Raw genomic sequence first — 17,035 nt, 5'->3', positions numbered from 1 at the left:
TTAATAACATACGCCGCACCAGCGTGGTGCCACTTGAAACCTCGACCCATGAGCCCGCTACAAACATTTCAAAACAAAATACTCAGACAAATTTTGAATAAAAATATTCTCACAAGAATCTCTGAGCTGCATGACTCATCAGAAATCGAAATGGTTAAAGATCATATCAATAATATATCTTCGAAGTTCTATGAAAAATCTCGTTATGTAAGCGATCCTGTCAATAAAATCACCTCAACACGGTATAATAATAAGAACCCAAACGACAAGCATGTGCTCCCTTATGAGCATCTTGTCATATACAATGAGGTATTTGTACCTTACAATCAGGATCGATCTTAAATGTCCTAAGATGAATCAAACTATCTGAATTCCTTCAGATACTGAATAAGGATATCCTTATTAACCCAATCGAACATATAAGAGTTTTTCGCATACAAAAACTTCCTAACAGATTTCATGCCATAGCATGAAATGTATTAGGAAAGGATTGCCTCATGGCAATTCTAACTATTGATTCACTAAAGCAGGTTTTTTTTTTTTTTATTTTCCTGCCAACTTCAATTCAAATGATTTAAAAATATGACTAACTAGAAAGCAATCCTGTGTAATATCTTTTTACAAGGCTACCAGCCACAATTCTCAGAAAAATAGGTGAACATTTATTTGTAGGAACTATACATTGTATATTATAATAGAGAACTGCATTGTAAATAATTTTTTCTGTAAATATGTTAATAAAGATTTTGTGTATGTATGTATGTATGTGATCAATAAGGCGGTTCCCCCGGAGTGAGGCCCTTTCATTGCACTACGATCGGGCTGACCTCTGCGATTATCCCTAATGCGGATAACTCGGGCGCGTAATTTTTGGTAGTCGGGACTGCGTACGCGCTGTCCCGGATAAATCAATCAACTTAACTGTAACTTTGATTTGGTTCGCTCTCACAACTGTTCAAGATTGGATCCAAGTAGATCTCTACATGAGTAGTTTTAGTAGAGTTTAATGTGACGGAATGCCATACAATCTGGCGTATGGTAAAAGAGCTCACGAAAAAAACCTCTGTAAAAAACCCAACAGTTTGCTTTACTCATTGCTTGATGTTGAACATTGTCGTGGGCAAACAACCAAAACCCACTAAATCCCATTTTTTTGGTGAAATGACATTTTATCACCCGTCCATGAAGGTGTAGCTCAACTTTTCTAAGACCTTTAACTTCAACTCCAAAACCATCTTTCCGAGCAATCTATAACCTTCATAATTTACATCAAGTACACAATAGTCAACAGTAAAAATCTATCAAGTCCACTTAGGGGAATTCTCAGAAATCAAATGAATTTTACAATTTACATTCTATTCAGTTATATATTTTTTAGGTAATGTTAGATGATCGAAATACTCAAAAATCTGTTGCATTCTCGAATAACAAAATAAAAATTTTAAATGATGATCAAATGTGATTTAAACCAATACATATTATTGACGAGTAGAATACGTATCAGTTCTTGAAGTGGTCAGTGAGAGTCGGCAATCTCAAGTTCCCGATACTTATCACATCCAATGCCTCAAGAAAATGCTGAATTTTCTTGAATTGAATAAATTATGTGGATTACAAGATTACAAATGGTAGTAGGATTCATAAAAAAAGGCAAAAAAATATTTTAATATCACTCGCAAATACAATCTGAAATGTAAGAATGAATATTTATCAGTCAATGCGAATTCTCAATTGTTACACATCTTCGTAGTATGTATTTGCAGTACTGAAATGACTTCAAACTTTGGTACAAGGCTCTAAGCCTTGGAAAGCAGGATAACAGTGTTTTTTTAGATATTAATCTTGGTTATGTTAGAATGATAGTGCATATGCCTATATAAGTAGGTGTTGAATTGTTCATGAGATTTTATCAATTTCCTATAGACACAAAAAATAAGGAAAAAATGGAACTGGTTGTTCACTTCCGAAGAATGTCTTATCTTGGAGAGGATGGAACTCTGGTAAGATGGTTTCAGGTTTAGACTCAAATCTTCATTGGGGCATTTGAAACTTTTCAATTCACTTCCAAAAAATGTCTTATCTTGCAGTGCAAAGGATTAATTGAGGAATTCACGGTGCGAAAAGTGGCAGAAATTGCTGCACATCACCTCGACATTGGGGACATCGAGAAATATCTCCTACTTCTCTGGCCGTTGCAAGATAGCCATTGCAATATACAATGTGTCCACATGGAACAACTGCTTGTGTTGCACGCTCTGAGTAACACCTACCTGTAAGACAAAATTTCCAATCAATAAAATATGTCAAAGTTCATAGAAAAACACACCAAGTCATATCTGAAAGAAATAATAAATTTGTAATAAAATTTTATATATAACTGATTAATTTGAAAGGATTGTTTGTGATGTTTTCAACATTTTTGAACAACTTGACGAAAACACATGATAGTACTTCAAATCTGTAACTTAACAAATGAAAATGACCATTCATCATAATATTATTTCAAGAAATAATCAGAATATAGAAGCACTACGAAAAATCGTGATATGCTGAACGATCCACATATGATTAAAATGTTATATAGTTTTTGGTGAAATTGATCTCAACATAAGATTGCCAAAAATATACTCATTTCATACAAAATTTTATACTTCACTTGCAAACGGATGAGCTTGAAGCTTATTTTGGTCACTGTGTTCTTATTAAGAAAAATCATTAGTACGCATTATTTTCGACATCAACAAAGGTTTTCTCACTTTGAAAAACCAAAGTAAAGTATTTATAGATTCAACTAGAATATATAAATGAATATCTGAATTAACTTTTATGATGCTTGTGAGAATATGTTTCATGAATCAAATTCTGTAATGATTTTTTATGTTAATATTTTATATTGAAAAATAGTAATGTTGTAGAACTTTAGGTATATTACATTTCTGCTATTTATATGAGATGCCGATATATGTTTTTAGATAGATAGAAGTCATAATTTACCTACTCCTCAACATAGTTACAATCGAATCAATATTTAGCAAAGTCCACATTTTTATCTTAATAGATAGGAATATATAATTACCCAGCATTTCTACCAGTAGCACTAGGGCTGCATTCGCTTCATCCATGGCTGGAATATTGGGTACCTCAGAGCTCTGGATCATTCCCTCACAGTCAGGAACTTCCTCAACTGAAATGAAGCAAATTAAAGTCTAGTTCAAGTCTTTTTGAGATGAACTTTTTTTTTGTTGACCTCCATCTTGACACACTTGGCAGATTTGGGTCAAACAATCGATTCATGCCAATGACTGTGTGGGTGGTTACACTCAGAAACTGACGCAAATTGCCGTCCTGCCCAAAACGATGCTGAGCATCATCTGAAAAGTAATTTGAGTTGTGTTTAGCATTAATTTAAATTGGTTGGATAATTTCTATCAAGTAGGTAACTGTACTGATCACATGTTACACTTCAATTTACTTTTTACGTTCATTGAGCTCCAAATAACGGCGCCTCTGTCGTCTTCTCAGCTGGTGACCACTTAGTACCCTCAGTAAATCAGAGCACTTGTAATGCTCGAATTTCTGGAGGAATTGGACGAACACCCAGAATTCGGGTGTGCGCGACCAATTATTTTTAATAATTGTCCGTGCAGCTCAATGGCGTTGTTAGTTCTATTACTAAAACCAAACACAGAGATGTTTGTGTTCCGCCACTGTCTATGCATGTACCTTGATAACCCATCATTATTAATTATCTCACAAACGAGGTCTATTCCTTCAGAAATTCTTTCTGAGGGCAAGAGTGGGAGGGACATGACCATTCTGACGGCAACTGCGTCAGCAATATGCATTTGGCGTGCTGAAAAATAATTATAAAAAAAAAGCCCATATTGTTTCATACAAATTTGACATTTAATTACCTTTCATGAAAACATTTTTGGCGAAGTGAAACCAGCATCCACGCAATGAAATTCCACTAAAAACTTCCAAACCTGCTTGTCTCAGGGCCATCTCGTAGTCACATAGGACAGAGGAGACAACGGAGGTACCAAATAGTTGCCTATTGAACTGCAGTACCCCTATGTAGGTCTGCCTGGTCCGGTTGGGCATGAGGCAAAACACCACTGGATATGCCTCCAAGGAAAAAAAATAAGAAATGCCAAACGTAACAAGAATAGAGGGATTATACTCACTGTGTGATCCATCATCCAGTGCACTATGAATAGATGATGTGCTCCACCTGCTCTAGGGACGATTTTGAAAGTGCCGTCCATGTGCAGGTGTAAATTATCCCGATCAGTTGCCTCATTCAAGATGCCACTGGAAACGTAGAAGAGGCACCCATCTCTAAACCCAGCAAAGAATGTTCTCTGTTGAGGCCCCAATTCAACAGAGTACTTGCGATAACTAAAAAATAATCGAGAATGAAATATGCACTTTTTTTTTAGAAAGCAGATCAAGTGAATAAAAAAATGTGTAAAGAATATTGACTTACGGTGGATTTTCTAAATGTATAGCTGCATCTTCCAACGATGCTGGGATAGGCGGTTGAAACTTTCTTCGTTACCGTTGCATCATAGCTTTCACTGAGCTGAACCCATTGGGTAGTCTCAATGAAGCCTCATTATGCCTCACCTCCTCCTCCATATATATTTGCAGCAGAGTAAGACTTCCACTCCTACTCCGGAATGCCAAAATTTGCTTTAATTTATTTAATCTTGTAGCATAACAAGATCCGGAACATGGTTATGCTCTGCTCCAAAACCATATATTGTTGTTGAAGTATTGAAATTGTTAGCAATAGATTTGAAACATTCGAAGATACTTGGATTCAATCAAAATGTAGGTGAACATGTTCAATGACCAAATACTCTTTAATATATAGAAGGTAGGTATATATAGGAATTTATTAGTAGAACGATAGTAAAAATACATATCAGCATCTATGTACACATTAGGTATCCAGTACTAACTTCAGAACTTCTACTCCTTCTTGATCCTCAACTTTGTACATGACTTCATTCAATAGGATGAATTTTTCAGAAATTGTTATTATCGAATTATAAGTAATATAATACAATTACCCAGGAAAAGTTACCTCAAAATTAAAGGCTAACCCTCCTGCATAATTATTCTGGCAGAGAACAATGAATCTTCGCATCCTAAATAGGTTTTTTCCCCTGCCTGCTTGTCTTTCAGGAAAATAAAATTGCCTGGACAAACGTTGTAAACGTAGTAAATATCTTTGGGTATTAGATTTGTTCCATCTGGAAATATTCATTATATATGTAGTTGGAATTTGATATGAATATTTGGAAAAGGCAGAAAATTTTCATTGCGGACCCGTACATTTCAAAATGGAGTATATGTACCATTTTCTTGTTATGAGCATCATAACAACAACTTAAAAACACAACGATAACAAACGCACGAAAATTCAACGTAGAAAAATTTCTAAACGAGAGTTTCGAATAGACTGGAGCGGAAAGCCTAGCGCTAAAATGTTTAAAAATGGATAACATTTAAAAGAAGGATTCCTATTCGTTGCTGATTCAGCTCCACAATTGGGTGATCAGAGTGGCTATCCGTTGCAATGCAGCTACGTTGGGACTACTTGAAATGAAATTCATGATTCGTAATCGTACTTTGTTCAGTGAAAAACCTTGCTTTCCTTTTACAAGTTCTTTGTACAACATGAGAATCCATCAAGAACAGCAGTGTTCGGAAGTCTATTTTTGATCGGGATGTACGATGGTTGACGATGTACTTTCTTTTTTGTGGGCCCGTTCATTCATTTGGCAACGTCACATTTATTTATTTAATAAGCTAGCGTGCAAATATACGTCAGTTGAAGTAAATCGTATTTGAATCGACCAATAAGAATGTCTCTTTTTAAATGTTCCACCGACAAACGGGAATCAAGCACAGAACTCTAATGCAAACCGCTCTCAGGAATATCGAAAAGTGGTGCGAGGAGAAGGGGCTGAATGTCAATCCCTCGAAGACGTCACTGATTCCGTTCACAAGAAAAAGGAATATCGACTTCAGAAGGCTGGTCCTGAATGGCCAGTCTCTGAAGTTTTCCAATGAGTTCAATTATCTACATAGGTGTCATCCAGGACAGCCAACTCAACTGGAGAAAACACATAGGATAAGACACATTTGCAACATGCTCAAAAAAATTGAATCCATTTCGTAGGTACTTAAAAATAAAAAAACTGATAATAAATCTTTATTCATCTGTTGATACATACATTGATGTATAGGATAAGTCGAGAAAGAATAATCGATGTATATTCCTTATCTATAGATTCAAACAAAATAAAATCATAAGCTAACAATAAAAGTAATTCTGAAAACAATTTCATGCTACAACACAAACTCCATAACTGCACAAAACATAAAGTTTGTGCACAATCCAGTATATGCAAACAGCACAACTTCAAAGGTATGCATAAATTGATAAGGTGTCCGATTTACTCAATTGCCTCCCTGTTGTCAAATTTCACCAAAAAAAATTTCTAGACAATCTTGATCAAAACGCCTAGTTCTAATTTGATTTATGCCTTCGTCCTTCAGAATATCCTATAAGATCTTTATTCCCTTGATGGTAATCTGAAAGCAATCTATCATTTTGAATGTGCCTGTTACGTTTTATCTTTGTGTATTTTTGGTCGGGAACGCTTTCATCGTCTTCAGGCTGTTCACCATATAAGAACTGTTCTTGTTCTATAGAGCCTATTTATGGTCGTCTACTCCAAGAAGTGAGCATTTCCTGCTGCTGCTGCATCCAACTGCCCATTGGCACTATTTGTTGACAAAGCTTCAAATATTAATATGCAACTATTAATTCTGAATGCATGAACCAATTTTTCTAATGACACTCTACTCTACCTGAAACTACTCAGACCTTGGACAGAATATTTTTTAACTTTCATTCTCTGGAAAGTTGTTGGATATATATGGGCATCTGTTAGTTTTACAAACATTTTTAGATCCTGTTCTTTGTCCTTATGGTATAATTTTCAATATATTTCCAATTTGCTACCTCACCATCTAATTTTACTTCATAATTCAAAAGCACTAATGCATTTGATTAGATGAGGTGTGGAGTATCGAAAATATACATACAATTTATGTTAGGCACCTGAAACATACAAAATTATTCAGATTAATTCCCAATTGCTTTGAAAACAAAAGAAAGTTAGAGCCCATATCTGAAATGACAGCTCTCTGCTTTCAACATTTTTCCCATGCAGTCAAACACAATGATTTTTTAATCTGCTGCATTGCATTATGAAGTTATGAAGAAAACCGAGTGGTTGGTTTCAATTATCTTGGATTCCTCTTGCCATTAACATCAATGCATTTTTGGCTGAAACTTATGTATGTTTTTTATCATCCTTAAATATATTTTGATGAAACAACTGATTTAATCTTTTGTAGAAACACGCAATAAATTTTTTTTGAAATTTACCTAAATCGTGAAATATTGTATCATCTTTTTGATCATATTGATAATTGCCCTTCAGGGATACCTTGTCCATTTTGAGTATACAAATCCTGTCTTCTATACTCTGCAGTCTCAATTTCAGGCTTCTAAAAATAAAATAATTCAAGCCCGGAGTTTTCTCTCATCTTCCTGACACTTTTTTTTATTGTATTAATATTACAAGCAATCAGAATATTCTATTATTTAAGTTCATTTGTTGGCGTTAGAGCAGGCTGCTCTCAATTATCGTGATGAGGACCTGTCGAAAATTTCTGTCCTCTGCTGCCGCGAAATTGCTCCTTGTGATGAAAGTCGTTGAAATTTTCGTTCGAAATGAGAAAAGGCTGCTCGTAACAATGAAAAGAAAAATCGTTTTCTTACATTTTTTCTGAAGTTGCACGTCTTTTTTGGTAAATTGACCAGTCTTTTATTTCCCCTACAATTTTTCAAACTTATCACACACCAACCAATTACGGTTGCAAAATAATGATATTATCACCTCGTGACTAGGTATCACACTCAAAACAAACGGAGAATTGATGCGCCCATGCGGAACCCTAACCTGTGCAGCTCTCACTTCAACACGTTTTTCCTAAGATTCACATATTTTTCCATATAAAGAACAAATGATAATTGAGCACTAATGCTGTTCCCAGCAATTCGCCAAGCAATTTGCTGTATTGCGATTTACTGTTTGTCATCCTTCAAGAGATCCGTCAATGTTAAAATGCTAGAGGTGTCTACCTGTACGTTGAAATCACGGGTTTGTTGGGGTACAATGTACAATCACTTCCTCCACCAGGTCTTCACTCATTTCAGTTCCTGAGTTCACAAGATGCAACAATGCCGTGGCAGCTTGTATATCCTCTTCAGATCGAACTTCTGCACAACAGGAATCACTAACAGTCTTTTTTTTCTACCCTAGAATTGTATCTCTATTCCGACTGGACAAACCGGCTTCAGGATAAACAGTTTCATGAGAAGATGAGCAAGAAGCTGATAAATCATAAACTACTGAAGTGCTTGGTTAAGTTCTTTGGAAGAAACTGAAGTGGTTGGTAGGTTCCTTGAAGGAACTGCAGTTTGATTCAATTTTGACCTTTTCTTTTCATCTAAAAGTATAGAAGTATATATTCTCTAATGAATTATCCACTGTTATTTACCCATATGAAAAAATCATCTTCTGGAAAATGTAGAGAACAGATTTTCATGTATCCCGTGACTCGTTTACCAATCTTCAATTATAAAATCCAGGCCTTCCTACTATCAACGAGTTCCCTACCAAATACTGTTTCCAAGTAAACTTTGCTTTTATTTTCCTTCGGAAACAGGTGAAAACTCATGGCAGTATTTCTTCCTTGACCATGAGTTACATTGAGGGACACAACAATAGTCATTATACGTGAGGACGCCATTTGATAACAGAAAAGATTATCATCTTCGAATAAAGTTAAATATAATTCGAAATGAGCCGAAGGAGTGTTCAATTTCTGACAAAAGACAGCACAAAACTCCGCAAATAAGCTAAAGGTGAGTATATTTACTTTCACAGTCCACGTTTATAACGGGAAAATACTAGACTACTTCTACTAGTTCACATTTCAATCACCAGAGGGAGCATCGCTTATCAGAAGTTCCGAATGAAAAGAATCACGAAATTCAGACATAAATTGCCTCGTTCCAGAATCGCATTTTTTCCATCTTTTCCATGTGTTACGTCAATACCGTCCAATCAGAGCGTAGATCTACGTCTATCTACGAATCAGAGCAAAGTCTGCTCGCTCTCTTTCCTCCGAGATGTAATTCTGGAACTCTACTATTATTGGCGATTCAAGTTCATCTTCAGGCCACCTGGTGGCGAAAATTCAAAACTCCAGAAGTAGGTTGAAGAAGTTGTTAAGCTTGGTTTTCAGATCGTCCATTTATAAAACAAACAGTAAACATTTGATTTGGGGAATTCAGTGATTTATATTGTTTTGGTTTATATATTTGTATATTAAGATGGATGATAAATTAGTCAAAATGTCGAAATCTAAAGTGTTTTGTTGCGTTTGTGTCCTTCCATTTCTTTCCCAAACATAATAATTCACATTATTGAATTGAATTGTATTGCTTTCAAATCACTACCTGTACTACCACACTCCTAATCTTTTCAAAGAATTAATTCAAATCTCCAGGATAGGTACAAATATGTATAAACACATATACATACATAATTCTTTAATTAATGAAAAAACATAACATATACATACTTAATTTTTTAATTTAAAATGTCACAGAAACTTAACTATTCGAACAAATGTAATGTTTTCCAAGGTTCGCTTCTGCATATTATTAGGCCCATCTTCAGTACTGACAACCCCGTCTTCTTTTCGAAAATTTCTGGAGCCAATGGTTCATATTTTATACCATGTCTGGTATAAACATTCAAAAATTTCTTGGGATAGAAATATGTGGATAGAAATATGTTCCACATTTCTCTTCCCAATAATTTTTTCGAATAGGTATACAGATCATAGCATAGAGAACCAGTGACTTGAAATTTTGTTTCTTGCTTCCAGAGAGCCTTATTGGATTCAGTTGTCATACATACATTTAAAGAATTGAACATAGCCAATTCATTGTATGTGATAATACACTGAGGGCATTTGAAATTCATTTGTGGGCCAAATTTATAGAAATTCTTCAGAAGATCAGAATTTTCTGCATTTCTAATTCTTCATTCTGAAAATACATCATAGTTTCAAAGGTTCAAATGAGATTATAGTTATATTCTTGTGAGATGCAATGCTGGATGAAGGCATCTTATTTATAACAAATTTCCATATATCTTCTTCATCCTGTGATGATAGTTGATGTGCATGGGACGCTTTGTCTTTTAAGTGATTCGTTTCCAGTGGAAGAGCTTGATATTTGGATTTCGTCTCTTTTTTTCTTTTTCCACCAGCATTTTAGGTCGGTGCTTGAAATTTTCTCAAAATTGAGAAGGTCAGTCCTGAAACAAAAAACACAAGGAACAGCAGAAAAACTAGCAATTATATTGTGTATATATGATTGTCAAATTGCAAGTCCTGATTCAGACATCAAATACTTTGAATTTATACAACTTGGTGCACTATAATAGAATTGCTGAAATATGTTTGCACCTCCCTCCTAAACCGGCCTTACAAGAACAGGTAAATGCTGATATTATGGCCGATTCTTCATTGATTACAATTTTCCCCTTAATCTCGTGAGGATCAAACCAAAAATTCCAATGACTCTGCTGCTCTTTCCCGAATTTCCACACATCATAATATGCCCGGCATTCAGGACTGCTTCTCCTAAAATGTTTATTGTTTGGTCGATGAATATTTCATTCATAAATTTGCATTTACTCACTTTCTAATAAATTTCTGCTACTACGAATGGATCCTAAATATCTAAAATACTCCTTGAGGCTTACGAATACACCATTTTCATTATTAGCCATCATTCTTGCGTACAAAAATAACGAAACTACACAAATTTCCTTCTGTTTACACTGATTCGACCTACTTGTGTAGATGTCACAAAACGAATGTCACAGATTACAGAGTAGAATAGATCTGACACTCACGTTCTACGATGCAAAATACAGTTTATCCCGCCCTCAGCGCCCCCATGCGGCTGCCACCCAACTAACCGGGAGAAATGTCGGTATAACTGGAAACTGCAATCGCATGGCGCGAAATTTAAATTAGCCCATTCACTGGTATTTTAGACGTCGATAGTATAATATGGATTATTAGGGCGAATTTTAAGGAGAAATAAAACTTGTCATGAAAAATATACATATATTGATATACCCAGCACAGGAAAAAAAAATATGGAAATACATAAGCTATAATTATGGCAATGAATATATGAGCAGAGGTAAAATGTCAATAGGGTCACATATCTTCGTAAGACAATAATTATAATAAACAGTAATAATATTGTTCATAGGAAATGAGGTTGAAATTATTATATGTTCAGAAATCTTCAACATTATCCAAAAAGGACACAATGTTTGTTGGGAGTCACAATAGAAATCAAAAACAGCATGCCAAAGCTTAGAATGCATGAATAATTTGGAAAAGAAAAAATTAGTTGCCCAAAGACCTATGTGGATTTTATATTTTCCTGCAGGAAAGATTTCAAAGTCTCTAAACAACGACTCCCTGTTTTATCTTCCTCACAGTTAGATCACCAGGAATGCACCAACATGAAATCATTAATAACTAAAGTTTTGAATGATGAAATAAAGTGTTCAACATTTGGGTTAGTATTCCTTACTCCATATGCTCTAATGTACCCAAAAAAGTTTACTAAACAATCTTGATTGAAAGCCCCAGTGAGAATATATTTAAAGTGATAATCATTGAACAGTTTTTGAGTAAGGTAAAGGAATGCGTTCAATGTTGTCACTATATTCTTCAAAGTGGGTACCACAATGGATCTTTTCTTTCGAGGGCAATAAAATGAAATACTGTTGAAAATTTGTATCGCCTGCTCCCAACAAACATTGTGTTCTGTTGAATACTAACCGTCTTCTTTAAGAGTTTCGCAGTGGATGTCCAAGCTCTGGATACATTCAACGAATCAAATAACTCATCCAAGAATAGTATAAAGTCAGCAGTGTCGATAGCCTCTCTGTGAAGCTGAACCGGATGCTTGATTTCTAAAAAGGAAAATAGTAAATTTTTGTATTATTATGTTTGAAAAAAATACTTACCCCATTGAGAAATGAGCTCATCATTGACCCCACGGAGTGGCTTAATAACCGACTACACAGTTTGATTTTCATTTCCATTAACGCAATTTTTAAAGGGTTTGGTTGGATTGGTTTAAGTATAAACGATTAATGTCATAATTACGTGGTTCTTTGAATCAAATATTTCTTTGATTTGATTTCCTGATAAAACTGTCGAGTTCAATAAATGAGTATTTTTAATTTACTCTCGTATAAGATCTCGTTTGTAAACAAGAATTTGCATTAAAACATATTGACATTGACAGTGTTGGCGTTCACAAATCCAATATGTCAGAATACTGTAATCTGTGGAGAATATTTTCGTATGCAGTGCCACATAGCGACTGATTGCAGAACTAAAAACCGTATTTGGGGTGGGGGTAAGGAAGTGTCAAGCCCCTGACGAATGTTTATAGAGGGCGCAACCTACCATTGAATCGCCAATTGTCAAAAACAAAACAAAAACTGAAACGACAAATACAGATACTTGACTCAAAAATATCACCGTGATTTTAAAATCACATCGAGCAGTCTGAAACTGTGTGTAGCATGAAATGAAAAAAAAAAAAAAAGACTCTTGGTCTGATTCATTTTGTAGATCACTTTTTCCTCAAGGATTTCAATTTTCCCTCTCTTAATTGCGTTTTTCTCTCATAAGAATCGATTCTGCATCATATTGCAATTGAATTAGTTTACAGCAAGGAATGGTGTGTAAAGTCACTATATTTTCAGAAAACGAGCTCATTTTCATTGCCCTAGGAAAAAGAGAATTATATTCTATGGTTAAATGTCAACATCACAAATGTCATATGTCACAGGATTTATTTTGATTAGTTTGACGTTTGACCCATCTTGAAATTTTGGCTCATTGCTCATTATTATAATCATACCAATTTAATATGCCAGGAATGAACAACATCGGCCAAGAAGAAATTAATCCAACCATAGGGAGATTGCCACTTATCGATGAGAAGGGTTTAATACAACCAGAACGTCAAAGAGAGATCACCCAAACTGATCACTTGAACAAAAAGCTTCTCACTGCTTTTCTTGGTCGAATTAATGAAACTCCTTCTCTGAATGATCCTAAAGATATGAACTGCAACAATGATAGTAATGAATTTGAACTCTAATTCTTATAGTGATTACATTTCCTAACATCTGTTTGTGACAAATATAACCTCAAAATAAATTATTGGCGGGATAAGTTCCCTTTGAGTATCGATAGCTTGTCCTCATTAAAAGGATTTATCACACTTTTAAAACGAATCAGCTCACTTTCACAACTTGAAGAAATCATGGATTTATTCGATAATTCGGATGAAAATGAAATATTTGATGATGGAGAAAAATTGGAGCTATCAAATGATGCAGTAGAAAAAAACCAAGAAGAAAATGATAATGATGATGCACAGGAAGAAGAAAAGAAAGTAGTTAAACCTAAAAGGGTTACTAAAAATCCCAGAGTAGTACTTAATGCAGAACTTTTGAAAGGTCCCAAGGGATTAGGAAATCTTGAAAGATGTTTTGAACGAGTACAATTTAAAGGAAAAGGCTATGAAGAGCAAGATTTGAATGTGTTGTTGAAAACATACGAATATTGGTGCCATCGACTCTTTCCTAAGTTTCCTTTCAAAGATTGTATTGATAAAATTGAGAAATTAGGTTCCAAAGGACCAATACAGGTATACTTGCTGATCTTTATATATTAGCTTTCTCCAGAAAACGAAGACCTGGTTGTATGGTCCATTATTAAGCCGATTTCAATGTTGATCCCAGTTCAACCTTACAAAATTGAGTGGAACTGTCAAAATTAATCTGGGATCGACTTAATACGCAACTTAAAGCTGAACCGTGCAACCAGGCCTAAGTGTACCCTTCAAAATATGCAGCATACAATATTAAATTATTTAACTCATCCTATTTTTTATCAGTGTCTAGTTTGATTATGGATTTCCATCATGTATCAGCCATATGAATTCATACCCTTTGTTACCCCCTTATATTTTTAGAGTAAGGCATGGAAAGTTCCCTATGCGTTGATTTAGTGGAGAGAATTCAAACTACTTCTGCACCATATACTTATTACACCAAGTAAAACATTGAAACAAATATGTTGTCTCAAATAATTGAATCCTTTTCAAAATAGTTTTTTTCACTAGACCCCATGGCAGGCACAGTATCTTAAGGTAGCAGTGCAACGCAACCTCTCTTGAAACTTACAATCTAGAAACAATTGTATACTTTCACACTTTGGAATATAATAATGTGCTTTCATTATATTTTGGCCCATTTATTGTACTTCCTCCATTTTTGTACCTTGTTAGTCATTGTTTCCATTGTATTTTTAATGGCTGCATTAATTAGCTCATTTGCTTGAGGGAAATTCTATACTACTATATGACATGGCAGCAAAAATTTTTGTTGTGGCTCCATAACAGCTATTTTGGTTTATTCATTTGATTGGTTTATTCCTACCGTCTTGTTTTGTTCTATTGTAAATAGAATATGATATTTTGGAATCAATAATCCTGAAAAATAGAAAACAGCCTACAAATTTTGAATTTATTATTTTAATGTTGCATAAGATCATAAGCAGACGAATTCTGAAAAGTTCATAATTTTTTTTCAGACTTATTTGAAAAAGGCAAGGTCTGGATTGGAAGATGAAGAGTTCGAAACACCTGATGTATTGCCAGATTTCAAATCGGATGAAGAGAATGAACCTGGGTCATCAAATGCCTTTCAGTTTTCCAGTCAAACTTCTATAGCTGATATACCGATTGAGCTCACTGAAGAGCAACTAGAGACTATCAGAAGAAATAGGGAAAAAGCAGAAAAATTAAGACAAGAAAGACTTCGACGAATACAGGAAAAAGCATCAGTAAATTTACCCGAGAAGCATCAGATAAATCAAGCCTCCACATCTGCTACCACAATATCAAGTATTGAAGTTAATGGGGAAAATTGTCTTAGCAATGATCAATTTGGAAGCAACGCTAACGATGATAAATTTGATGCAGAAGACTGTCATAACATTAAATTACAGGGTGGTCAAGTGGCAGATAATCCTGAAGAGAAAAATGTGGACAGTGATAGTGATGGTGAAATACAATGTTTGAAAAAACAGTCTAAAAAGATTTTTGATGAGGATGAGGAAGAAGAAATAATAACTGATACTGAACGAGTAAATGAAGGGGACCAATCATCAAATTTAGCCAAAAGTGATGATGAAATGGAAGTAGATCAGTAAATATTTTCATCATCAAACATTCCGAACAAATTGATTATCATCTATGGGTACGGTGAAGTTTTATTTTTTTCAGTGGTACAAAGTTGTAATATGTTTGTCATAAAAAGAGATATTCTGAATAAATATTTATTGTTTTTTATATTTCATTAATCTTCAAATGTTTAATATTCTCCAAACATAATGTCTCAGTATGGATTCAATTTTATCTTATGGTTCCCCTTGTACATCTAGTGAAGTTCAATAACGCCTAGAAAAATATGGGTCTGTTCTCCAAATCCTTCTATGTTTTTTTTCATCTTTTTACCCAAATTTGATTCTGCTTATCAGTTAGTACTTCAAGTATCAAGGGTGAACTTTTTTATCAAGGAAGATCACTTCCGAAAGAAATGTATCTGAATTCAAAATGAATTAATCATTCATTCATCTTCAAATGTTTAATAGTTTCCAAACATAATGTCTCAGTATGGATTCAATTTTATCTCATGGTTCCTCTTGTACCTCCAGTCAAGTTGCCTAGAAATATATGGGTCTGTTCTTGAAAGCACGAGCTTTCTCAGCCTTTTGCAACAAATCGCCTGAAATCACAATTCTCTCCAAGCTTTCAATCATTTTCAGGAATTAATAAATTTGAGACATATCCGACAAATCTGTTACCCTCTGTAATTAATATCCCTTAATGCATAATTAACTAAGATATAAAATGCAAAACACACATGAACAGATACATTTCAAATAAAAGATAAAACATTTTATTATAACAACCTACATCTATCTTATCAAGATATGTTCACTCAAATTCACACTGGACTTCAATATATTTGTATAGGCATCGCATTTCAATTCAAGATTTTCGTACTCTCCCATATATCCAGCAACGTAAGCTGTAGCAAAATCCAACTTTCCGTCAAATACATTTGCCCCCATTGCCAGATATATAGTAATATAGTAAGAATGGTATCACGAATTATTTTATCAGTCATGCTGCCTGAGGTGATGAACTCTGAGGTTTTCAAGGGCGCCACAAGATTCATCTCCTTTGCAGTTAGCATTAGGGGAATGGGAGGACACGAAATTATTCAGGATAAGGGATTTGAAGGATGATGTGGAAGGAGGAACAAGTTGGATTAAAATTTTTCACTCCAACTCTCTATTGATTGAAAGAGCTTGTTGCCATGTGTTTGAAGCCCATAGATTGCAATTTAATTGGAGGCCATTGAATTTAATATAGGAATTAAGGATTTCCAAGTACATATCTATATAGGGCGATTTTGAATTAAAAATTCAGCTTTTAGCTCCTTCATTGCTGGGTGGTATAGGTATGAATGAGCATTCATAAACATCACCAAAGAGTTAATCGAAAAACAGTAATACGCTGTATCATTTACAGCTGGTCAGAAGTTTCAGGCAAGTCTTTGCTAATTTCAGCCCTGTCAACAACTGTACTTCTGAACACTAGGGTGCAGTTTTTTACCTTTATTTTTTTTTATTTTGGCAGATAGTACATGTTCATCAGTGAGCTCTGAATATTGGCTGAACGGCCCCT

The 17,035-nt window shown here is 34.6% G+C and overlaps 4 protein-coding genes and 1 non-coding gene across 5 annotated transcripts; 3 read left to right on the top strand and 2 right to left on the bottom strand.

The window, feature by feature from the left end:
• Positions 1-737: 737 nt before the first annotated feature.
• LOC123308831 lies at positions 738-903 on the top strand. The gene has a single exon (XR_006537177.1). It is a non-coding gene; the product is annotated as a U1 spliceosomal RNA (small nuclear RNA).
• A 2,595-nt stretch (positions 904-3,498) lies between these two features.
• LOC123308666 lies at positions 3,499-4,122 on the bottom strand. The gene is made up of 2 exons (XM_044891432.1): positions 3,915-4,122; positions 3,499-3,853 (listed from the first exon to the last, which is right to left on the bottom strand). The coding sequence occupies exons 1-2, from the start codon at positions 4,102-4,104 to the stop codon at positions 3,543-3,545; spliced, it is 501 nt and encodes a 166-aa protein (XP_044747367.1). The 5' UTR covers positions 4,105-4,122; the 3' UTR covers positions 3,499-3,542.
• A 5,569-nt stretch (positions 4,123-9,691) lies between these two features.
• On the bottom strand, positions 9,692-12,717 carry LOC123306876. The gene is made up of 3 exons (XM_044889055.1): positions 12,648-12,717; positions 10,868-11,047; positions 9,692-10,809 (listed from the first exon to the last, which is right to left on the bottom strand). Exons 1-3 carry the CDS (start codon positions 12,670-12,672, stop codon positions 10,697-10,699), a joined length of 318 nt encoding a protein of 105 aa, XP_044744990.1. The 5' UTR covers positions 12,673-12,717; the 3' UTR covers positions 9,692-10,696.
• A 337-nt stretch (positions 12,718-13,054) lies between these two features.
• LOC123306877 lies at positions 13,055-13,466 on the top strand. Its single transcript, XM_044889056.1, has one exon. The coding sequence runs from the start codon at positions 13,139-13,141 to the stop codon at positions 13,370-13,372; it is 234 nt and encodes a 77-aa protein (XP_044744991.1). The 5' UTR covers positions 13,055-13,138; the 3' UTR covers positions 13,373-13,466.
• Positions 13,467-13,522: 56 nt separating this feature from the next.
• On the top strand, positions 13,523-15,631 carry LOC123306872 (TIMELESS-interacting protein). Its single transcript, XM_044889050.1, has 2 exons — positions 13,523-13,924; positions 14,872-15,631. The coding sequence occupies exons 1-2, from the start codon at positions 13,538-13,540 to the stop codon at positions 15,490-15,492; spliced, it is 1,008 nt and encodes a 335-aa protein (XP_044744985.1). The 5' UTR covers positions 13,523-13,537; the 3' UTR covers positions 15,493-15,631.
• The last annotated feature ends 1,404 nt before the right edge of the window (positions 15,632-17,035 follow it).

The sequence above is a fragment of the Coccinella septempunctata genome, chromosome 2 (assembly GCF_907165205.1).
Source record: "Coccinella septempunctata chromosome 2, icCocSept1.1, whole genome shotgun sequence".
Lineage (NCBI taxonomy): Eukaryota > Metazoa > Arthropoda > Insecta > Coleoptera > Coccinellidae > Coccinella > Coccinella septempunctata.
The sequence above is the reverse complement of the archived record's forward strand: the minus strand, read 5'-3'. Positions and strand labels throughout refer to the sequence as shown.